The sequence below is a fragment of the Neophocaena asiaeorientalis genome, unplaced genomic scaffold, assembly GCF_003031525.2.
Source record: "Neophocaena asiaeorientalis asiaeorientalis breed wild unplaced genomic scaffold, Neophocaena_asiaeorientalis_V1.1 scaffold240, whole genome shotgun sequence".
NCBI lineage: Eukaryota > Metazoa > Chordata > Mammalia > Artiodactyla > Phocoenidae > Neophocaena > Neophocaena asiaeorientalis.
The window spans coordinates 8,949,194-8,974,285 of NW_020185331.1; the positions used below are offsets into that span (position 1 = coordinate 8,949,194).

General features: G+C 40.5%; 1 protein-coding gene across 4 annotated transcripts in view; it reads right to left on the bottom strand.

Moving 5' to 3' along the window:
• SORCS1 (sortilin related VPS10 domain containing receptor 1) overlaps positions 1-25,092 on the bottom strand; it is a 539,290-nt gene that overhangs the window by 71,218 nt on the left and 442,980 nt on the right. For all 4 annotated transcript variants that reach the window (XM_024734898.1, XM_024734896.1, XM_024734899.1 and 1 more), the window contains exons 16-18: positions 23,548-23,678; positions 20,318-20,431; positions 4,776-4,947 (exon numbers count right to left, since the gene is read on the bottom strand). In XM_024734898.1, the coding sequence (XP_024590666.1) occupies positions 4,776-4,947; positions 20,318-20,431; positions 23,548-23,678 (417 nt within the window). The remainder of the gene's footprint in view (positions 1-4,775; positions 4,948-20,317; positions 20,432-23,547; positions 23,679-25,092) is intronic.

Consider the following 25,092-nt stretch of genomic DNA (forward strand, 5'->3'; position numbering starts at 1 on the left):
AACCTAGCCTCGCAGACAGAAGATAAGTCTAGAGGAGAAACTTGAATGAGCAATAAACCATGAGACACAGGAGCAAGATCTTTGGTGCCCAAATGATAAAATATTATACTGGCTTGGAGAGTCTTCTGCCCACATCTCATTAATCACACTACGGTGTCGTATCAAAATGTAGCAGGGACTTCTTGGTCCCTTTGGCACCTGGAGGACTTGCTGCTTTAGGGGAATCAGAAGCATGGTATTAATATCCCTATAGTTATAAAGAACTGGCACTAGGTATGGGGGTAAATCAGATACTCTATTCAAAGTAAATTCAGGAGCAACAAATTCAAATGAGAAGTGAACTCATAGAAATTTTAAGGAGGATGTAGAGAACCCATGTATTACCAGTGGCACATGTCAGGAGTTTTTGTTTGTTTGGGTTTTACATTTAATTTAGCAATATTATAACCTAATTCATAACTTAAGACTCAGGAGAAGTTTGGTATACATGGATGTTAAAGTCCTTGAGTACTGCGTTCATATCCTATGTTTTCCAACATTCTTTAGAGTGGATAAAACAGCACTAGATACACTGTAGCCATTCAATAAATTGCAAAGAGGAGGATTTGGCCTCTCTCTTTGCTGAAATGGTTTTCAACAAGCTGATCTCAAGCCATGAATATTCTCAGAAAATCCAGGAGGAAACTCTTGATTTACATGTTGACGAGTGTCTAAGAATACAGCAGCAGCCACAGCGCCAACTGGTTTGGGCGTAAGTAATTTTGCCTGTTCTTTCTACCCCTTGATCTTTGTTACTCCTGCCAAGCGTCTCTAGAGAGCCTGAGGAAATACATGAAGTTCTTTGCCAGAAAATGGTTGTTTCCGCCATAGAGAAGCAGTAGAAAGGCAGGAGAACACAGATCCTGGATTTGACTCCTGGCTCCATGACTTAGTAGCTGTGTGATCTTAGGTGAGTTACTCTGCCTTTCTGTGCTTCGGCTGTGCCATCTATAAAATGATAATGATAATATCAATACTTACTCGCACAGGGCTGCAGTGGGATCTAAATGAGACAATCCATGAAAGACTCATAGACTGGACCATAGTTAGTGCTCAGTCAATGTTGGACATCTGAACCATTATCGTGTCAAGTTTCAGTGCTCCTCAGCTTCTCTGAGACACTCTGTTGTCCTGTATTCTGCACTGTTTATCACACACCTCAGCCATGCCTACGTATATAATCCAGAGATTAATAGAGAAACTGAGGTTGTTTCTGTAAGGCGAGCTTGTGACTCATTAGCACAGGATCTCACAATCAAATGTGGGGTCTCCAGGGCCTCTTGACATGGGGACAGTCCTTAGGGCTTGGTGCTTTGTACTAGGAGGCAAGAGCATCAAGGGGCCAATTCTGACAGGTGCAGGCAGCAGACTCATCCCTGCTGCTGTAGCTTTGCCCATTCGAGTGGAATGAACTCACTCGTTATCTTTTTCCCCCTTTTTGTGTCCAGAAGGCATGAATTTACACAACTTAGAACCAGATTCCCCAATCTGTTCCCACATCACCCAGCCAAGTTTGAGACACCTGATCATCTTGGTGACATGGAAAGCAACACTGAACAGATGAGAGCCTGGCCTCTGTCCCTGGAGTCTGTACAGAGGTTGGAGTTGACCAGGCCTGATTTCTTCTTTCAGATCTTGCTCTACTGTATTCTTCAAAATGAAATAAAAATCTAAATTCTGAATCCTGCTCCAGCATTGACATCTGCTGCTTCAAAAGATGTTGTTCTTCTGAGTATCATAACGAGGTTCCTTATGTCTCTGGGAAAGGTACCTTCACCTTCATCACAGGATATAGGATTGGCCTGGAAAATGAATCCCTGCCTAACAGTTTTCTTTTTCCTTATTGTTTAATGACCTAAATACTAAGTGTTTTATTTGAATTTCTGAAGTGATTTTTAAGTAAGCTTTTGGTGGAATACAGTACACATAAAAATATGCACATCGTTAAATACACAACTTGAATTTTACAAAGTGAATGTATTTATTAATCACCAAGAAATTGAAAATTGCTAACACCACCAAAATGCTCCCTTCCACTCCCCCTTCAAAGGTGATAATTATTCTCATGTCTATCACCGTCAATCAGTTTTGCCTATTTTTTGCAGATTAAGTAGGCTCACATAATATGCATTTTTTTCAGTCTGATTTCTTTAGCTCAATATTAGCTGTGAGATTCACTCACATTTCTGTGTGTAGCAGTAGCTTGCTGCTTTTCATCGTTGTATGGTATTCCATTTTATATGTGTACTGGCATTTCTTCATGCTGATGTTGATCAACATCAGTAATTATATCTTTATTTTCTATAACTTCCAAACGCTTACTGCCTCCTATTGATGACTGCTGTGGGGTTAAATTTTATATCTTATCCCATATTCATAAACATATTAATCATATCTCAGGCAACTGTTCTTTCCTCTGTTGCTTTTTTCCTGTTCTTGGTCCTGTTTCTTGATATATCTGTAATTATTTAAACAACCCAACTTTTATACGCAAAAAACAAGGAAGGCCTCTGATGTACGTTATTTTCCTAAAGAGGATTTGTTATAGCTTCTGACGGACATTTAAAATGGGGGGAAATCACTCTAACCCTTCAAATGTCAGTTGTGATTTCAGGGTGTAGAGAGTCTGGTCTAATTCTGTTTTGTCCTTCCTCCTAGCATAGAGCTTTCCAGGAGTCTCCAGAACCTAGTCTTGGATTGTTCACCAGGGCTTTCCTCTTGATAGTCCCTAACCTCAACTTTTTTATCTCCCCCAAATGTAATACTTCTAAAACCTATGTTTGACTTCACATCCTCTTAACTGACTACTTTCTATTTTGTCTGTATCCCTCAGATATTGTCAAGTAACTCAAGGGAACAAAAGACACAGAATATTCTATGACTTCTCTATGCTTTCCTTCTCTCTGTGTTTTGACATCGTCAGTCCCAGCTGACTTGGTAACCCTGAAATCCAACCTCTGTCTTCCCAGGCTTGTAAGTCCACCAACAGATGTTTAGCCAACACTTTCCACCTCACCTTCTGAAAGGTGAGAATCTGAAAATCTGACCTCCTATGCAGTATGATGTATGAATTGGCAAGGTTCTTGAGGGGAAATACAGCATAAATGTCAGACTCATCACAATGAATTTCCCATCTCTCAAGAAAAGAACTGTAGCTTCTCAAATCCTCTTTCTCCTTCTTTGTGTATGTCTGCCTCTCTCTTTCCCACTCTCTCTCTCTCACTCTTGCTCTAAATAATACATATATATCTGGTTTGCAGCAAGCTAGTCTGTCATAGCCTCAGGCAGAAGTCCCCATAGATTTATTTCTGTGAAATGCAAGCAACTCCAATTGGTCTAAATTGGCCCATCTCTTTCTAGTTCCAACTGAAGAACTTTGGGGAGCATTAGTATTTAGAAAACTGAGTATGGTTAAAAGGCACTTATTAAGGGGATAGTAGAAAAGAGTACTAGGTTAGAGTAGTGGTTTTGTAAGTGGTCCTTGAACTAAAAGCAACAGCATCACCAGAGCCAGGGTTGCAAACTCATTTAGTTCACAGTTTTTTCTACAGGAATTAAAATACTAAGTATTTTGAGTAAACCTGACAATGTAATCCTAACTGCTTCATCTTTTCCCCTTCAAGTCACACTCTAGAACCTCTCAGACTGGTCTATCCCTCTTGATGTTGCCCTTGTTTCCTTCTTTTTTTTTTTCTTGAAGCATGATACATAACCTACCACCTTGTTAGAAATGCATACTCCTGGGTCCTACCTCAACCTACTGCATCAGAATCTTTGGCGACGGAGCCCAGGAAACTGTTTTAACATGCCCACCAGGTAATTCCTATGCATATTAAAGGCTGAGAGCCACTGGGCTATCAGAAGAGGATGGGGTAAGTCAATGTTGTATATCTTCATCCTGGTGTCATTATGAACTTTTAAAATCCCATTGTATTCACAAGGCCTAGCACAGTGTTGGCCATATTTTAGGTATTCAGAAAACATGGTTGAAGGTAGCATATCTGATTTAACAATTGAGATAATTTTATGAAAGTGTTTATCCTTTAGAGATCATCTTCCTCATTTACAAGATGGCAAACACACCTGTGTACATTCTAAAATATATAACATAAATGTCATCTTATCCTACCATCTAAATACTCATAAATTTCAGACAATCATAATTTGGCAAATAATAATTGATGCTTATAATATCCCTGAGGTGTTATTAAAAAATAAACCTATTAATTGTCAAAGAAATTATACTCAATTATGTTTAGATTGGCCTTGATGCTATATGTATGACCAGTATGTTGCCTTTAGAAAGAAAAGCCAAGACTTCAGGTTAACAGAAGAAGACAGCATTAGCAGCTTTTAGGTTAGTTCAGTATGTATGTGTGTTAAGTTATTATAGGAATATCATTGATGTATTCTGAGAAAACATTTTGCTAAAAGTGCCAACACGGCAAGGTTAAATCCAAAGAGAATCCCTAGCAAGTGAGAGATTCAGTGAGAGAAGAACAACTTACAATGAAATAAAAATAATTGAAGAAATGTGTCAGAGAAAGTGAAATGATAACAACAACGTAAACCAAGGAACTAAAAGTAGAATAAAAATTTTAAACAAAATTTAAAATTAAAAAAAAAAAATATATATATATGTAAACCAAGACAAAAAGACATGTAAAGGGAGCCATGACTCCTTAGGAAAAATCACTGGCTCTAGAAGGTAGAGGGGAGACGGGCCTTGGTCCTACCTCTTCCAGCTGCACCACGAGAGTAACATTGTGCCCTTGTTCCGCTGTCAGCTTTCCATCAGCGGTGACGATCCGGAGCCCCCGCGGGGCCTTCCCTGGGCACTTCTGTGGTTTGGCCGTGTACTGTTCTCTCACCCCATCAGTGCAGTTATTGGAAACCACCTTTCTATACCTAAATGGAAAAAAAGAAGGTCAAATTGTAATCCAGCTCACGATAATTTGGATCACTCCCAACTTTTAAAATAAATTTTTATTTATTTATTTTTGGCTGTGTTGGGTCTTCGTTTCTGTGCGAGGGCTTTCTCTAGTTGCGGCGAGTGGGGGCCACTCTTCATTGTGGTGCGCGGGCCTCTCACTGTCGTGGCCTCTCCTGTTGCAGAGCATAGGCTCCAGACGCGCAGGCTCAGCAGCTGTGGCTCGCGGGCCCAGGTGCTCCGCGGCATGTGGGATCTTCCCAGACCAGGGTTCGAACCTGTGTCCTCTGCATTGGCAGGCAGATTCTCAACCACTGCACCACCAGGGAAGCCCCACTCCCAACTTTTGAAGCTGAACCTTCTGCTTAGCCTTGAGGGCTATCAATAACTACCTTTCCTGTTGCTCTGAAGATTACAGTTTATTCATAGAAAGTACCCAACAGAGAGCCAAATCATCATACGAACACACTGTATCTATTATTAACATTTTAATTTACTGCTTTTATTTATTTAGTTAATCGATGAATCAAATCAATTCACTTTGGAGCTGTGGGAAATGCATAGCAGCAGTAGAAGACATGGTCCTTCCTTGCCCTCAATAAATTTATAATCTAGCTGAAAAGATGTACATGGATAATCTAGGAGATACTTCAAAGGCTATATAATTAAGGGTTAGAATGAGTAATAGATATCGCAAAGGAATGTGTAGTTCGGAGAAAGAATAGATTCTTACGCGTTATATGCCTCAACATTAGATACCATACAAGATGCTGTACTAATGGTACAGAGCAGAAAGTTGGCTAAATTTGATAGTTTTTAGTCAATATCTCATGAGGAGTTATACTGTCTAAACAGTTGAAACCTCACATTAAGGAGACTTCAGTCTACAGATAAGTAAATCCTTCCAACTGTTTTGCTTTTTTCTTCTTGTTTTAGCTTTAATAAGAAAAAAAAAAGAAAAAGAATTATCCTACAAATGTATCCTAGACAATTGATCAGATGCATAGTACATTAGAATCTGTGGGTTTTAAATAATTAACCTTTAAGACTTCTGAGGTTCAGTGTTATCTATTCATCATCTTTTTTTGTGTGGAGTCCACAGCAACAGCTTTGTGTATTCATATATTTGATTTCTCAAGTCTACCTGCTTGAAGTTACTGGTAGAGCTCAAAATGGAAGCAATCAAAGCCCAAGGTCTTTCCATTCTTCTAGACCAGGAGTTGACAAAACTTTTTACATAAAGTGCCAGGGAGTAAATGTTTCAGCTTTGTAGGTTATATAGTTTTTATCACAAGTACTTAGCTCTTTGGTTGTAACACAAAAGTGGACATAGTGCACGAAAGAATGATTGCATCTGGATTCTAATAAAACTTTATTTACAAAATCTGGTAGTGTGCAGGCCTGCAGACTATTATTTTCCAAACCCTTCAAATCTAGCCAAAGTCCTTTCTCTGTCCCTAAATCTCAAGAATGACTACCTAAAAGCAAGGTTGAGAAAATAAAATTAAATACTGTCTGGGAAAGTGCTTTGAACACTGTGGATCACTGCAAGGCCAGTTATTAATATTAAGCTCACCTCACAGGGCAGTTCTAAGGATGAAATGGATTAATGTACACAGAACACTTAAAACGCCCCTGACAATTAGCAAGTGCTTATGAAATGCTGTCAATTATTTTTATTTAACATCATTATTTATCCTACCTGTTCACAACCTTCATGGATTCCACTTTCTTTAGGACAAGTCAAAAATCCTCTGATCTTGCGAAAGAAGCCTTTGTTTTACTTTTCTGGACTCTTTCTTCCCAACTAGCTCATTCTGCCAAAATTCTCTTTTCTACCCTCTTGAAAGTACTTCCTTTCTTTTGTTCTTTCTGCTTCCATGTCCTCCTGTATGCCTTATCAGCTGCCTAAAACTTACCCACAGTTTATTTTATTTTTTGAATTTTATTTTATTTTTTTATACAGCAGGTTCTTATTAGTTATCCATTTTACATATATAAGTGTATATATGTCAATCTCAATCTCCCAATTCATCACACCACTACTCACCCCCCCTTCTGCTTTCCCCCTTGGTGTCCATATGTTTGCTCTCTACATCTGTGTCTCAATTTCTGCCCTGAAAACCGGTTCATCTGTACTATTTTTCTAGGTTCCACATATATGCATTAATGTACGATATTTGTTTTTCTCTTTCTGACTTACTTCACTCTGTATGACAGTCTCTAGATGCAATATTGTGTTACTGTCGATTTCCTCTTTTATAGGTGTTAGCAGTTGCCTTATGTATTGAGGTGCTCCAACGTTGGGTGCATATATATTTAGAATTGTTATATCATCTTGGACTGATCCCTTGATCATTATGTAGTGTCCTTCCTTGTCTTTTGCAACATTCTTTATCTTAAAGTCTATTTTATCTGATATGAGTATCACTCCTCCAGCTTTCTTTTGATTTCCATTTGCATGGAATATCTTTCTCTATCCCCTCACTTTCAGTCTGTATGTGTCCATAGGTCTGAAGTGGGTCTGTTGTAGACAGCATACATATGGGTTTTTTTTTTTGTATCCATTCAGCGAGCCTGTGTCTTTTGGTTGGAGCATTTAATCCATTCATGTTTAAGATAATTATTGATATGTATGTCCCTATTATCATTTTCTTAACTGTTTTGGATTTGTTTTTGTAGGTCCTGTTCTTCTCTTGTGTTTCCTACTTAGGGAAGTTCCATTAGCATTTGTTGTAGAGCTGGTTTGGTGGTGCTGAATTCTCTTTGCTTTTGCTTGTCTGTAACGGTTTTCTCTATTGAATCTGAATGAGATCCTTGCCAGGTAGAGTAATCGTTGTTGTAGGTTCTTCCCTTTCATCACTTTAAATATGTTATGCCACTCCCTTCTGTCTTTAGAGTTTCTGCTGAGAAATCAGCTGTTAACCTTATGGGAGTTCCCTTGTATGTTATTTGTCGTTTTTCCCTTGCTGCTTTCAATAATTTTTCTCTGTCTTTAATTTTTTCCAATTTGATTACTAAGTGTCTTGATGTGTTTTCCTTGGGTTTATCCTGTATGTGACTCTGTGCATTTCCTGGATTTGGGTGGCTATTTCCTTTCCCATGTTAGGGAAGTTTTCAACTATAATCTCTTCAAATATTTTTTCAGGTTCTTTCTCTCTCTCTTCTCCTTCTGGGACCCCCTATAATGTGAATGCTGTTGCCTTTAACGTTGTCCCAGAGGTCTCCTAGGCTGTCTTCATTTCTTTTCATTCTTTCTTCTTTATTCTGTTCCGCAGCAGCGAATTCCACCATTCTGTCTTCCAGGTCACTTATCCGTTCTTCTGCCTCTGTTATTCTGCCATTGATTCCTTCTAGTGTATTTTTCATTTCAGTTATTGTATTGTTCATCTGTTTGTTTGTTCTTAAATTCTTCTAGGTGTTGTTAAACATTTCTTGCATTTTCTCTGTCTTTGCCTCCATTCTTTTTTCTGAGGTCCTGGATCATCTTCAGTATCATTATTCTGAATTCTTTTTCTGGAAGGTTGCCTATCTCCACTTCTTTTAGTTGTTCTTCTGGGGCTTTATCTTGTTCCTTTATCTGGTACATAGCCCTTGCCTTTTCATCCTGTCTATCTCTCTGTGAATGTGGTTTTTGTTCCACAGGCTGCAGGATTGTAGTTTTTCTTGCTTCTGCTGTCTGTCCTCTGGTGGATGAGGCTATCTAAGATGCTTGAGCAAGTTTCCTGATGGGAGGGACTGGTATTGGGTAGAGCTGGCTGTTGCTCTGGTGGGCAGAGCTCAGTAAAACTTTAATCCACTTGTCTGCTGATGGTTGGGGCTGGGTTCACTCCCTGTTGGTTGTTTGGCCTGAGGCTACCCAACACTGGAGCCTACCTGGGCTCTTTGATGGGGCTAATGGCGGACTCTGGGAGGGCTCAAGCCAAGGCGTACTTCCCAGAAGTTCTGCTGTCAGTGCCCTCGTCATCACGGTGAGACACAGCCACCCCCCACCTCTGCAGGAGACCCTCCAACACTAGCAGGTAGGTCTAGTTCACTCTCCTATAGGGTCACTGCTCCTTCCCCTGGGTCCCAATGTGAACACTACTTTGTGTGTGCCCTCCAAGAGTGGAGTCTGTGTTTCCCCCAGTCCTCTCGAAGTCCTGCAATCAAATCCTGCTAGGCTTCAAAGTCTGATTCTCTAGGAATTCCTCCTTGCATTGCTGGACCCCCTGGTTGGGAAGCCTGACGTGGGGCTCAGAACCTTCACTCCAGTGGGTGGACTTCTGTGGTGTAAGTGCTCTCCAGTCTGTGAGTCACCCACCCAGCAGTTATGGGATTTGATTTTACTGTGATTGTGCCCCTCCTACCATCTCATTGCGGCTTCTCCTTTGTCTTTGGATGTGGGGTATCTTTTTTGGTGAGTTCCAGTCTCTTCCTTTCAACGATTGGTCAGCAGTTAGTTGTGATTCTGGTGCTCTCACAAGAGGGAGTGAGAGCATATCCTTCTACTCTGCCATCTTGAACCAATCTCCCTTATCCACACTTTAAGTGGCAGCTTACCTCCTGTCTTTTCCTGACTATGATAGTAAAATCATAAGAAGTTCATATTTAGAGAGGGCTTAATATGTTCTAGTCATTGTACTAAGTTCTTAACATGATTTGCCTTCAGAATATCCCTAATAACGAAGGTATTATTATTCCCAATATACAGATGAAATTAAGATTCATAGAACTTAACTAGTTTTCTCAAGACCACAAAGTTAGGACCCTAGATAATTTGTTTCTAGAATATATGTACTCTTTACCACTGCACTCTACTGCCTCTTTAACTGGAGTGAGATATGTCCTCTAAGCTCTTACAGGAATCCTATGATTTACTTGATAGGAGTCATTTATGCCTTTTATGATTTTCTTCCCGTGTGACTGTGAACTTTAAGCTCCTAGAGAGCATCCTTGTGCCCCAGACATGCAAGGCTGATAATCAGGAGGTTCACACTGGGATGACTGTACGAGGTTAAATGTGGAAATATCTGCCTAACAGTTGGGTCTTACCACTGCCCGAAACCCTTCAAGCATCTCACCCACCAACCCAGCTATGCTGACCCCTATCCTTGGAGTCCCTGCTTCTCCTGGCAATCCAGAAGCAAATGGGTTAATACCTAGAACACCAGGAAACCTCCCAAACCCTGCTCCCGCACTAAGATCCCTACTCATTCTGATAGGTCATTGTCCTATCTGAGCATCTTGAACATCACCCCATCTGGTATTTTGAAAAGTCCATTGTAGATGCTTATGACTGTACGCTGATATGAAAGAAAATAAGCGCAGATAGGAAAGAAGAAAAATACCATACAGACACTGGAGAATGGTGACATTCTGTTACCAGCAATGGTAGCAGAAAATGACCAGCAATGTCACACGGTACTTATGGCATCCCAGTGAGTTAAACTCACTGCGTGTATCAGAAACGTGCATCAGAAACTCCCTGCGTGTTTCAGAGGCAAGGCACTATGCAAATTAAAGGCAGCTTATAATTTTTAATCACTTAGCATCCAAGCACACCTGTGACTCTATCTTGGTGAGCAGCTATGAAGGCATGGGCCCACCATCACCAGTGGAATCATCAGCTAGAGAACATTCCTTTTGTTTGTCACTGTTCTGACCAATCATCGCCACAGGCTTTCCTGAATCCTGCAGCAGCAGGAGTCCTGCTTAAACCCAAAGCACAAATCCATCCCTCTGGGATTCTGCCACAGAGAAGACTGTTGGTAATTTTAAAAAAATGCTCATTAAAAACCATTCTGAAACCATTTTATTTCCTGGATGAAAATGGCATCACATTAGCCCTACCAGACCAGTCCCCGAAATTTAGAAGAAAACTGTGCAGAAATACGGAGTTCATTTACTCAAGTAAGCACACACCTGCATTACAGAATGGTTCAATTTTCATCCCAGCAGCAATCCCTGGGTCTGAGTTACATAAATGAGTAATACATTTAGTATGTTATTAAATGGGGCTGCTTACCTCTGTAATAACAAGGCAACTTATGATTATGTTGGACCTAAGCTCTGAATATTACTGGGATGCATTTAGTTAGTAAAACATTCTTCAATCTGCCAAGAATAAAACTGCTTTGTAATGGCAAGGGAGTCTTTGTACAATTACTGAAAGGAAACATTCTGCAAATATACCTTTGATATTACCGACCATTCATCTGTAGATAGTTTCTTGTTACTTCAACAACCCCAGTTTCAGCTTCTCTCTTCCTTCCTTTCTTGATACTCCTCTGTCACCTTTTCCTTTTTACCCCTACCCTCTTTGATCTTCCTGCTGTCTGCCTGCCAGTCTTAAAAAAAAGAGGAAGGCCATCGTTTTTCTTTGTCAGAGTAAAACTGGAAAAAACATTGGAAGTCTTCATATCCTGTGATTTTGCTATTCAGCAGTTCTTTTTTTAATTTATGATTTTGTACAGATGTTTATGGTACAGATGTTTGATATAGATGTTTATGACTATTCAGTGTATGCTAAGTTGACAATATAGTCTAGTTTAGTCAATCACAACCCTGTATGTGATGTCAAGACCCTGACCCCAGAAATTATGGTTTACTTGAGAATTCTGGGCATCAGTGTGTTTTGTTTTTAAGTTCCCCTGGTGATTCTAGTGTGCAGCCAGGATTAAAGATCACTGCCCTGGTGGTTCAAACTAGTGTTGTGGAACCAAATAGTCTGAGTTTAAATGCAGGCTCTCACTCATTAGATACACTTGGGCAATTTACCCAGACTCTAATGTTTGGGTTCTCTGCATGTAAAATAGGGATAATTACAGAATCTTTTCCTAAAGTTCTTGGGAGGATTAAATGAGATAATGCATTCAAAAGGACTTAGCATCGAATCTGGCATGTTGCAAGATCTTAATAAATGTTAAAATATCAAAAGGTAGTAAAAAGTCAGTATTTAAGGTTTTAAATATTAGCTTGCTCTTATACAGCAAGTTCCCTGAAAATAGAAGCCATGCTCTTACTGCCAAGATTATCTTAAGATCAAATCAGACCACATCAATTCCTTCCTTAAAATCATTCAAAACTGCCTATGGCTTACCCATAAAGGGTAAAGTTCAGGTTTAAAGGAGAGCTCCATGATCTGTCCTCAATGCATTTTTTTTTCAGCTTTAGCTCTTCCCACTTCCTGACATGCTTCCTGAGCTCCGGCCAGGTTGAAGTCTACATGTCTTCTTCTGCCTGTGTTGTTCATTCTGCCTGGGATGGTCTTTACTGTGTCAAGCTTCTATTCATTCATTAAAAATCAGTGTAGAGGGTTTCCCTGGTGGCGCAGTGGTTGAGAGTCCGCCTGCCGATGCAGGGGACACGGGTTCGTGCCCCGGTCCGGGAAGATCCCACATGCCGCGGAGTGGCTGGGCCCATGAGCCGTGGCCGCTGAGCCTGTGCGCCCGGAGCCTGTGCTCCAAAACGGGAGAGGCCGCAACAGTGAGAGGCCCGCGTACCGCAAAAAACAACAACAACAACAACAAAATATCAGTGTAGAAATTACGTTTTCCTATGATGTCTCCTCTTTTTTCACAGTAGTTGGTACATGTAATGACCAAGAAAGAGCTAGAACTCTAGGTTTTATTATAGCCAAGGTAGGTCTTGTTGTCACTGAGCTCTGTTGACCCTCATTTGTGCACACAAGAAAAATTTAAATAGTTTAATTTCTTGGCTTGTACTATGTGTCTTTGTTTTCAAGGGAAAACCACCTTGTTGCAATGACACTTAACTTGAAATGAGAAATGGTGCAAGCCCTGGGGACAGAGAAGGGAGCTGGTTCTGGGGACAGTGTATGGCTAGCACTTAAAATCTTTCTAGATCCAATGTGCTCATATTTCAACAATAATCCTATGTAGCGGCCATAACCCCAACATTCAGAAAGAATGGGGTTCCATGGCTGACTAAGCAGGTTCTCCAAGTTTCTCTCCTCAAGGCAATAGCTCTCAGGACGTTCCCCTTAAACTGAGTAAGCAAGCCTTGGGATTAGGGGACTCTACTCAGACAGAAGACTAGGTTGAGGGGAGAAAACTTCTCTTGCATTAAGCAGGATGGAAGCACGAGTCATTTAATTTGAACAGTAAATAGAATGTAACTTCATTCTGAACGCCAACTTGATGAAGTGAGACGTATGGCCACGTTAAACTAAATGACAGCATCAAAAATCACGAGAATGGCTCATAGAATCCACTGCTAGAGTCAACTAGTTGTACAACAAATTTATAGAAGGAAAATTTCCCTACTTTTAAGCCTCTGCAGTCCGGGGAATCCTAATACTGAATCATTTCAAATTGGTCACGAACATGTCAGAACCTAAAGGGATCTCAAAGACCATCCAACAGAATCCCTCTGTTCGCACATAAGAAAAAAAAGAGATGCAGTTTAGAGGGCTTGCCAAGCTCACACAGGGGGCAAGTAGTGGTTATGGGCCTTGGGACTGAGTTTGGAACTCTCCTGCCATAATGCCATACCACGCGGATGAGGGGCGCTATTGTCAATACCATTGATGTGGGCAAGGACAGCGATGTGAGGAACCAGATCTCCACATACACCTTCTTAATTACAACCCTAATGCCATCCCATAACAATATGGGAAAATGCATCTAAGAAAGATACTCTGAAAAATCAACTTTGTAGCAACAGTTATGGAGCGTTTGCTGTGAGACTGCATGGGTGAGTTCCAAGAAAACAGTTACTTGGGCCCTTGCAGTGCTGGGTCTATAAACAATGCAAGTGATTTCCTTCCTGTGGACTTGAAACACATGCACCACTTTTAGGACCAGTTATTCTCTGTGATGCACAGTGACGAATCTTGCTGAATAAATCAGACTGAACAGCAAGATTCCTGTCAGGATCAGAAATGGGATCACTTGGGAAATGACCACAGCCCCCAAGAGACCCTGGAAATAGCAACCCCAGAGCGCAGTGCCAGGATAACCAAGGTCTAAATGTTTTCATAGCTGATGTAGAAAGGAATATGTTTCTAGAAAGCATTTTTATTTATTTGTTTTTTTAACACCTTTATTAGAGTATAATTGCTTTACAGTGGTGTGTTAGTTTCTGCTTTATATAGAAAGCATTTTTAAAACATTCTAAATGTATGTTGACAGTATGGAGATTGCTATTTTGCTATACTTTATGTGTATATATTTTTTCCTGGACCCACTAAGTATTTTTATATAGATACTGAATTAATGCTATTTCAAAATCTTTTTTTTTTAACTTCCTGAGTAAATATTCCCATTGAATATTGAGAAACTAGCCCTGAGGATCAATAAGAACTGTCAGTGTACATTTACATTCTTTCGGGAGGGATTAATGGCTCCTCTAAATAAACTCCACAGACAAAAACTTCTACACCCACTTTTTTATAAACACATCTAGAAATTTCTCTGGCTTAACAGCAAAAAGAAATCTGTCCCTTGAGAAGATTATCTTGGCTTCTTAGAATAAACCAGCCCAATGTCTACTTTATTTTATAGCTACAGAATCTTTTACGGTTGGCATGAAACAAGCAACATCCTAGTGAATTTAGCAACTTAAATTTGTATCATGTTCCCTGGATCCAAAACAGCATCAACAAGATTTAACCATATATAAGTACAACTAAATAAGCTTGGGCTTCTGTATGTGCAAACTGAGATATTTATAGTCATCGATGGAGAAACAGAGGAATGAATTTGAGGTTATTTCAGCACTAAATGACAGAGGATATACAAATGGATACTGATTTCATGTTATTTGAAGAAAAGGGACTCGTTCACTAATCAGGTACATGTGTTATCTGCCTTGAGTGGTACTGGGGGCCGACGTGTGTTTCGAGGTACAGTGGTTATTAATTATGTGACGTTATGAGCCTACACAAGCTATTATTTCAGTTTTACCGATGACCAAACAAGGGCTTAGGTTAAATGTGTCCTAGATCTCAGTACTGTCATGACTATTAAGTATGAAGTAAATGTCTGGACTACAGATACACAATAAAAGGAAGTTTCCCCGCCCTTTTTACCTTCACTCCAGAGGACCCCTTCACTCCAAAAGTCCAGAGGCTGGTGATGGCATCTGCATTTTGTAAAGTGACTACTATCTGCTAGGCACTATGCTTCATATACAGTATCATATTTAATCAACCTCCAAAAGCAAACAGCAATATGTTATAGGTTACGAAACTAAATCTCAAAGAAAGGAAGTCACTTGCTAAAGACAAATGGCAGAGATTGGATTAAGACTCTTAATTTGTTTCATTCTAAAATAACTCTGTTTTTCACCAAACAACACATCCCCACTTTGAGTTCACTGTGTACCCACAACAGGCTGAGGCCCCATTACCAGCCTCCTTGCTTTCCATGGAATGGCTTGTGGAAGGCATGAAGGAAAGGGTGAAAAGAGGCAGGGAGAACGTGGTTAGAAGCATACTCACACGCTGTCCTGTGGTGTGGACACTGGAGACTTGAGACCACTGGGCCAAGCCCTAAGGACTGGTGGCTACAGCCACCTAGAGGGACATTCTGTACCTGTTTCAATACTTACTCCAACTCTCTTTGCTAAGAACTGAAAAGACTTTGCTAAGAACTGAAACAAAAACTGCACACCTGTTCACGTCTACACAGTGAAGCTGGTAACAATTTTGGTATCTCCTTGAAATAGCATTTCTATTGGGAATAATCATAACCAATGCTAGAATGTTTCCATCACAGTGAAGTGAGTGAACCTGAGAACACTGTTTATATATCCAGGGTAATAAACTAACTGTGAGAGCAACCATAACCATTTACAAAGTGAGGTCTTAACAAAAAAAAAAAAAAAAGGAAGGTTTACCTACATGCTTTCAAGTAAACTCGCAGAAAGGTGCTACTGGCAGATTTGCTTGTTAAGCTTGATTGAGAAGGGACGATTGTTTAGTAGACCTGTTCAGCTCAAGCTCTGATTGCATGGCTGCAGTCTGTGCCCTGCTGTAAGAGACTGGGTGAGGGAAGTGAGGTGCCTGGTGAGTGAAATCTACGGAGGCAAGAACTCTCAAACCAACCCTGCCCTTGTGATTCCTCTGCACTTCATCCCAGCCTGAAGCTAATACAGATTCTGTGCTGACAACCCGAGATGCTCGTGGATGGCTTAAAACAGGCATTGGAGGGACTCAAAATGGGGCCCAATGGCTCCTTAATTCTATAGACTTCCAGGCACAAACGTCAGGGCTTGTCCTTGAGAAAACTACCAGCATGGCCTTTTCACCTGGATCATCTCTTGTTCCTTTGCCTACAATAATCTGCTTCACACCTTCTTAGTTTGGGAAATCCTGCTTGCCCTTCCTCTCAGTGTTTCCTTACAGAATCCATTGGTGTCCGTGTTTTACAGGAGGATGGCAGTTAATATAACTGAATCTCTCATGTGTGGGACTCACAGGCAGTGCGTGGGCAGGAAGCTGGTGTTTCAACCCTTAATGGGGGAGATATTTGGCAATGCCTGGATACTCAACTCTAAGAAGTAATCAGCTGACTGGGTGGAATTTGCTTTAGGAGCTATCAGAAAGACCTTCAATTGCCAAAGAGACTCTAATTATTGTCGTAGGGTTTTAATAACATTATGTTATGAGAATGCTAACTGCAGCATTGTTTATAGCGGCACAAAACAGGAAATGACCAAAATATCCATGAAAGGATGACTACATAATCCCAGGTGCTTGAATCCTAGGGAGTTAAAAGAAATTAGATGGAGAGTAGCCTTATATACTCTGACTTGGAAAGATGTTTAAGTTATGTTTTTGAATGAAAAAGGGAACTAGAAGAACAACACATCTAGTAGGAAACTGCATATAAAAACAACAAAATTAATTTTGTATATTTTTTTCTTGGCATAATTATTCACTGACAAATGCAAAGGAAAGTGTTTAGAAACATGCATATCAAACATGCACAAGTGTTAGATCACACTTGTGTGGGAAAGGGGGCCAGGACTGGGGTGATAATCTAAATTGGCTTTTTAAACAGAGAAAACATGTATATTTTTTTGTAATTAAACATCTGTAAGTGAAAAGCTAAATATTTAATGGCAGCATTGTAGCAGCTACAACAGATTACTGAATCTGTGCTTATGAAATGCCACTGAATCAACATAGAGCCAAGTGACATCTGGGGTCAGGGACTGGAGTGGTATTCAGAAGGGCAGAAAGTCCTTTTTCAGTTTCATCTACACTTTATCTCTTGCCAACTCTTGAGCTGGCTACAGACACCGCAAATGGGAATTTGATGATATTGGGGCCTTCTTTGAGGGTGATTTCAGGCCCCTGTCCCAGCTAATAGTCTTCCTATTCCTGATGCAAATGTGTAGTTTAGACAGTATGTTGATCTGTGGGGTTATGATTGATACCCCTGTCCCCGACCTTCGCCCATACGGCGCTATGCAGGTGGTCACTCTTCCACCTGCGAGCCCCTTACTTTTGAGAGCAGGGCATTCATCCTATCTGCTGATGACTGGTATTAATCGTATGTTCCTTTTACACAAACTTGCTCACTGATGCTGATGCTTTTCTGCAGAAAGTTTAAATGGAATGGATGAAACCAGCAGATGTGGTAACTCAAGAAAAATCCCTTAGGGTCAGATGCTCTCAGGTAATGCCCACTGATAGGAACAACCTTCTGAGAGTGGAGGTGGAGCCCTAGGAAGTAATATCTGTGATTGTGTGATTAATAAACATAACTGCATTGACAAACATTTATATACCTGGACACATATTGCCGAACCACTTTTTTAATTGAAATTTTAGTTTTATAGGGCTAGATGAAAAATCCCATTGAATAGAATATTATAAATTATTCACCTCTGATGTTTTATTTTATATAGGTTAGGATTTATTTGGGTTTCATATACTGAGTTCACCAAAGGAATGGTGAGACCTATTTAGGGGTAGCTGAAAAATGTGTGTGTGTGTGTGTGTGTAAATATATGTATATAATTATAAAATTAAAATACATATATATTCTCAATAAACTGAAAAGTGAGGGGTCATCAGCCTTTATTCTGCCTTATTACAGTGATTTGAGTAGCATCTGGAACAATTAGACCCCTCTGTACTTCAGCCTCCTCTCATTAATACCAAAGAGAGAATAGTATAACTCCCCTGACTGACAGTGAAAAGAAATCAATTCTGAAATTAGCTTCAGGGGCTCCTAATGCCCTTTACAATGTCTAAACATGCTGGTACATGCAAGTGATAAAAGTCCTGTCTTTGGCATTTCTTCACCATTAAGTTTAGTTATTTCACCAGCCCTTTTCAATTTCTCCCATGATGCTAGATGTTGAAGACCTCACTGACCCATTGCTGTAAAAATGTTATTTGTATTTTTCTCAGATTTTGTGTTTCTCTTCAAATAAATCACAGCTTATTTCTTTATTCAATCAGAGACAAGAATATTTGACGTATGTGTCTATGTTTTTTCCCTCCTTCTGCAAACAGTTTGAATGGAACGGATGAAACCAGCAGATGTGATAACTCAACAAAAATCCCTTAGGGTGAGATGCTCTGAGAGTAGTATATATTATTTTGGTAATTTTAAAAAAACTTTTAAAATTTCAAATACAAAAGTACATAAATGGAAACATGAACATCCTCTCCTCTGTATTGCAGCTCGCATGAGAAATGAGAAGGGCAATTGTCAAGTAATGCTGGTCTATTGGTGAGGTACCTACTCTCTCCCTCCCTCCCTCCTTCCCTTCCTTCCTTCCTTTCCTCTTTTTAACTTTTAAATATCAGAATTCTCAAATATGCACAAATGAGAGAAAATAGTATCATAAATACCCATGCCCTCATTAACTTATCTTCAAAATTTACTAAACCTATCCCTTTTTCTAATATTTTAAAACAAATGCCATATATCATGTATCTCTAAAAGATAAGGTTTCTTTTTTAGCCTAACCAAAATATCATTATGACACCTAAATATATAATATATTTAGTTAATATAATAGAAATATTTAGATTTAGATATAGCCTGATATCACCTGTGGTGGTCAATTTTATGTGTTAACTTGCATGGGCCTCAGGATGGCCAGATATTTGGTCAAACATTATTCTGGGTGTTTCTCTGAGGGTGTTTTTGGATGAGATTAACATTTAAATCAGTAGACTGAGTAAAACAGATTGCCCTCCCTAATGTGGGTGGGCCTCTTCCAATCAGTTGAAGGCCTAAATAAAACAAAAATGCTAACCCTCTTCTGAATAAGAGAAAATTTGTCCTGCCTGACTGCCTTCAAACTGGACAGTGGCTTTCTTCCTGCCTTCATACTCAGGTGGAAACATCAGCTCTTCCTGGGTTTTGACCCTGCTGACCTTCAGACAGGAACTACACCATCAGCTTTCCTGGCTCAGCATCAGAGTTCAGACTGGGACTGGAAACAAACCATCTGCTCTCCTGGGTCCCCAGCTTGCCAACTCTCACCCTGCTGATGTCAGGATTTGGACTTGCCCACCTCCATGGCTGGATGCTCCCATTCCTTATAACAAATCTCTTTAAATACATATATATATATAAAATCTCCAATTGGAGATAGAAAAACATATCTCTGGAAAACCCTGATTAATACATCACTAATCACCAGACCGCAGTCCATTTCCCCATATGACTCAAAAATGTCTTTTAATAGCTTTTTTGAATTAGAATCCAAATAAGTTCCACACACTATTTTCTAAGTCCATAAATATCAGTTACAGTTGTGGGAAAGTCACAGAATGGTTTCCCTTTTATGGTATTTCTTAAATAATATTGGATAAACCCCACAACACAGATCACTGAACACAAAATTTAGACTCTGATTCCAGATTTATAAAGATCAGAATGCACGCCTTCAATGTGTCAAGACTGGACAGAGAGAAAATGAAACACATTCCTACTAACACTAGGATACTCTTGAAAAGTCAATGAGCTTCTTTTCTGCCTCAAGTTTCCACATCTATAAAACAGGAAATGCACATGGGAAATATTTGTTTGGCCTTCCACACAGGGATGTTGTGAAGGTAAAAGGTAGCCTCATGTGATTAACTAGTTCTGAAATAAAGTATCAAAAAATGACGATATGTATATATTATCATCATCGCCACCTTCATCCAAGGAACCTGTTTTGTTTCTTTGTTTGCAACTGGGGTCTTATTCTCAGACGAAATTTGCACTATTAATGCAAATTTGTGCTGCATTATTAAAATGAACAAAAGCAAGTAAATCAGTGCTGTAATGAAATAGGCCTGGCGTTTGATCAGAAGTAATTCGGTAAGTTTAACACGGGCTGAAAAGCAGCAGAAGTTGACCTCCTAAGGCCACTGCTTCAGACACTCACCCAGTACTGTTGAGGTAACTCTGTCCCAAGCTGCAGTCCTTCGACAGAGAAGATGGATTGAACCAAAAGGCTGGCAGGCACTGACCATTGCTGTGTCGCTCATAGCCATAGTCACTGTTGGGGAGAGAGTCAAGAGAAACCTTTCAGTAGACGGCAGCATTACTGACAACAATTGCACGTCAGTCCACAGCCAGCTTCTACCCTGGTCAATTAGTCAAAAAACAGGCATTCACTGAATCAAAGCCTTTCCAAAAATGGAATCTTCTTTTTCCATGGAATATCTATCAATTACCCATGAAAACATTCTACAGAAGCCATTTTGAGAAATGCTAGCTTGGAGGCCACAGGGGTGCATGTGTAGCGAGGAAAGCTCAATGCCCAATAATTCCCATTAAACACCTTTAAGGTGGGAGAGTAGATGTTGTTCTCATTAGGGGGAGGCACAGTACTGATTGTGGTTGGGCTCAGAGAAAGGTATAATGGTGGAAGTTGCCCTTAGTGTCAAGTTTCACTGAAGAGTTTAAGGCATTCACATGTGGCATAATCCTCATTACTAGTGATGTCTTTGGGGTGCTCTTCCAAGACATCTGGATCTACCAAGGAGAGCTGAGCCAGGTCTCTCTGTGTACAAGCCATATGCTTCAAAGTCATAGCAGGAAAGGAAATGTCCTTCAGGACTGCTGCAAGCATTCCCCCAAGGAAAAGCTCCATCCTATGCCTTTAATGCTGCCTGTTGCTTTAAATCTGCTCTCTAGTTTGAAAATAGTCCAAGACTTTTCTCAGCCTCCTCGCATTCTTATCTCCAGGAGCCTCTGAGTGGCCTGATATTCTTGGCTTCTGAAAGATGAAACCGGGCGCAGAGTATGGCAACAAACTGCACCTCCACACGCACAGATAAATTGCAGGTGGCCATCAGTGAGCATTAGTATGAATTGGCCCATCTGTGTAATGGAAGTGAGATACTGGCACACGAGGGTTGGGGAAGGAGAATTAGGTTTGCCCAGGGGCCTGTCACCAGGCAGCTGGCACCTAGAATTCTGCCCATACCAGCTGGATTTGGTGCTGATGCAACACGGCACGGGTAGGAAGACTTCAGGAACGCTGCCTACAGGACACCCAGTGTTCATTTAAGGAAATTATTTTACAAACGCTGAAGAATAACAGGCAAGGTCATCTGGTAGAGGGCTGTCCAGGGGAGAGCCAAGCCAAGAGAGAACATTCAGTGACAACCACCTTTCATTATGCTATAGTCAAGAAGAATCACTGAAGCTCTAGCTACTAGTAGAAACCAATAAGAGTTTGGTGATCCTTCCAAAATATTTTCAGAAATCATGCAGTTACAAAAATCCCATTTGACCAGGTAACCTTACGATGGCCTTGTTCATGGTGCATTTCCCACTTCTCCAATTACACTTTAGTTAGTGGGATGAGCGGCAGATTCCAATCACGAATGCAGGAATTGGGCCAAGACTAAGGGGAGTGAGAGAAGGGGGAAACTTAATTGATGTTCCTACCCTGTGTTCTTTTCACCCTAGTCAAGCTTAAAATTGAGAAGAAAACAACACATGACAATGCCAACAGCAAAAGACTAGCTTATGTTGGAACCTTGTAGAAAAGATTCCCAAAGGAGCAAACATTCCCAGAAGAAATCAGGGAATTGGGACTTACTTTTTCTCTTTGGTTTTCTATGTGAAAATAAATTTGCTCTCTGCCAAAGAATGACTGTTTGTTAAGGCCGAAGTCAAACCACTAAGATAAAAAGTGAACTCCCCATACGGTTCCTCCTTGAATAGAGTGAGTGAAGGAGAAGCAGTCAGGTTTCAGAAAGAGGGATGTGATGAATGACACACTCTCCATGGAACTTTTCCCTGTGAATGTATTTCAGGATGTCAATCATGAAAGGTAGGACAGAGACAAAATATTTTTGTCATTGTAACAATGTTACACAGACTGAAACAGAAGTCAGGGCTGGGGAGGCCCTCCCAGAATTCCTTGTGAGCCCCCATGTAACTGAAGCTCTGCCTTCCCTCTGGCTGAGCCCGGAGAGATAAAGAACTGACTCTTGGCTTGCCTTCTTTACCAACAGGAGAGGAACAGCCTTGGGTTATCGGTCTGAGTTCTGGCAGCCAGTTTGCCAGGCCTACCAGTACTACTGATTTAGAGAATGCTCCCGTCATGGTAGCATGACAGATGACTTCCTTTTTCTAAGATATGTGATGTGTAAGTACACAGTATTTCAGCCCAATCACTGATATTTTGATGAGCAGATACGTGACCGATGATCGTTACGCGGCTAATATTGTTACATGAACGTCTTTGGTTCTTACGTTGGCCAACTTTCAATTATTTAACACTGATATACACACTTAGCAAATGCTTTCTCTAAACCAAAAGCATATAAATAAATTTTATAAAGAAGAAGGAAAAAAAGGAACAGAAGGTGAGATGGACATGATCAAGGGAGTTACCAGCTACTCATCCTCAGTCATATTTCAACCTCATCTGAATGTCAAAACCAGAACAAAGCAAGGGCATCACTGGACCCACAAGCTAGCTTTCTGCTTAACTAATGCTCCAGAAAGAACGCTGTGGCACTCTGAGTATATTTAACTTCTCAATGCCTTAGTACTTTTCCAGCTTAAACTAGCTTAATCCTGGTAAAGGAAGAAGTCTCTCTTTCCGCTGGGTTCACAAAGCCACAGACGGCAATACTAGTGATTCCATTCTTGCGCTGAATTCAGAAAAGTCTTCCATGGGTGTCACAAGCAATAGTCAGCTAACCACTGATTGAAAACATCCAGGTGTAGACAATTTACTGCCCTACACGATCACTGTTCCACTACCAGGAACCCTAGACTCTAGAAAGACTTTTATCTTGAGCACAAACATGTCTGCTCCCTGAAACGTCCACTTATTGTTTTCAGTGTTGCTGTATGAAGAAACTCAGGGTCTATCTAGTCTCTCTTTTTGTCCTGAGATCTGTCAAATATATGAAGATAATTACCAGCCATCTCCTGAGTCCTCCTTAAGTCTAAAGAAACCCCTGGTTTTCCCACATACACACGCACATAGCTAGTAAGCCATGATGTCCCCAAGTGGTAATTTCACATGAATGTAGGCTTGTCACTTGGATCTATGCATGTTACTATTATTTGATATCTAAGCTTTCATTAAGGCCCACGTGGGTTTGAAATACTAGACGACTCTATGGGATAACAGTACAAGCTCACCAGTCAAAATCAGCCTCTGTGCAGACACAGGGTTCAGACTCCATAGCTCCTGCATATTTCCCTTGCATACATTTCCGCTCTGATTTTCTCTTCTTATATATCCTTTTCGCTCCCATGATGCATGCTTCCCCCTGTAAGGAGACAAGAATCTCATGCAGTCGGGCACATAGCTTGGCCCTTCCCTACTCCACATCAGGACAGTTCCGGGAGATGGTCTCAAACCTTAGGTGTAATGTAGACATACGCAGTCTGCTTTGTGCTAACAGCATTTCCTTTTCGATTCTGGAGCCCTATCACAGAACATGATGATAAAGGCAATCCTAAGAAGCACTGAGGGTGTGTCCGGAAGTCCAGAACTCTATGTATTCAGCAAATCTTTACTTGGCAAGGTATTAAGTACAGTGCTATGAGGGACACACAGATAACTAAGACAACCTGCAACAGTGTATGGCCAAAAAAATTTGTAGTAATTAAGTTCAATTCTTCTGTAATAAAAAATGTATCCATTTGGTCATTTATGAGCATGTGAAAGAAGAATATTGCTAAGAAACATAAAGGTCCATTTTGCCTTGAGTTATTATGCCTCTGCCCACACAACTTTATAGCACTGATTTTATATCCATCTGCCAGATAAGCAAGAGCACTAAATTCGGTGTTTCTCCACAAGCTAAATAAAAGCTTTGAATACCCCAATGCGTGTGCACTCCAAAGGGGGAAACATCAGTTATGTAAATGAGCGACCCTTTGACGGTTGAGCCTCCGAGGACAGTGGGTGATTCCAGCTGACGTAGCTCCCACTGTCAAACCCAGCTCTGTGTGTGTGTGTCTGAAGGACCGGACGGAGTTTTGTCTAAGCTAGTCTACACTGTCTTTCTTGAGCAAACTCACTTTAACCAGCTGCATTACACATCTACATGTAATTATATGATTTAGTCTAGGTTTGGGGTATATGATGTGTCACGCTCTGAATATGGTGACGGCTTTGCAAGCAAGGGCCTCTACCATGTGCTTTGAGAGGCCGGCAGAATGAGTTCTGCCTTGGGAAGTCGAAGGAGAGATGCTTTCAGCCAAGCATTCTGATATGAGCAGGGTAGCAGAGGGGCCAGGAGGAAGGAAATTTTCCTATTAATAATTCTGTATCCTTATATCACAAGTACCTTGGAAGGAGGCAAGAAGCGCTACCTAATCCCAGGGAAGCATAGCGGTGGGGAGGAAGAATTTTATTGGCACCGCTCACGCAGCATAACTTTATTATTTCATGTTACTGCTTGCATTGCCAGATAAAACTGAACAGCCTTTCCTCACCCTTGCCCCCATACCCTGCAGCCAGAGGACACGCTCAGATAAATTATGCTTGGATCTCCATGCTGAGTTGGTATAAGTCTTAGCCAAGCACATTTGAATTTTATCTCATTATATCCTAGTACAATAAAAACAGAAGTCACTTGACAACAAGCTATAACTGTTGAGTTTGTTCACTGCTGTGGCACACAAAACACATAAGAAAGCACCAGATGGACAATTTTTGCCCAGAGAACCCCAATT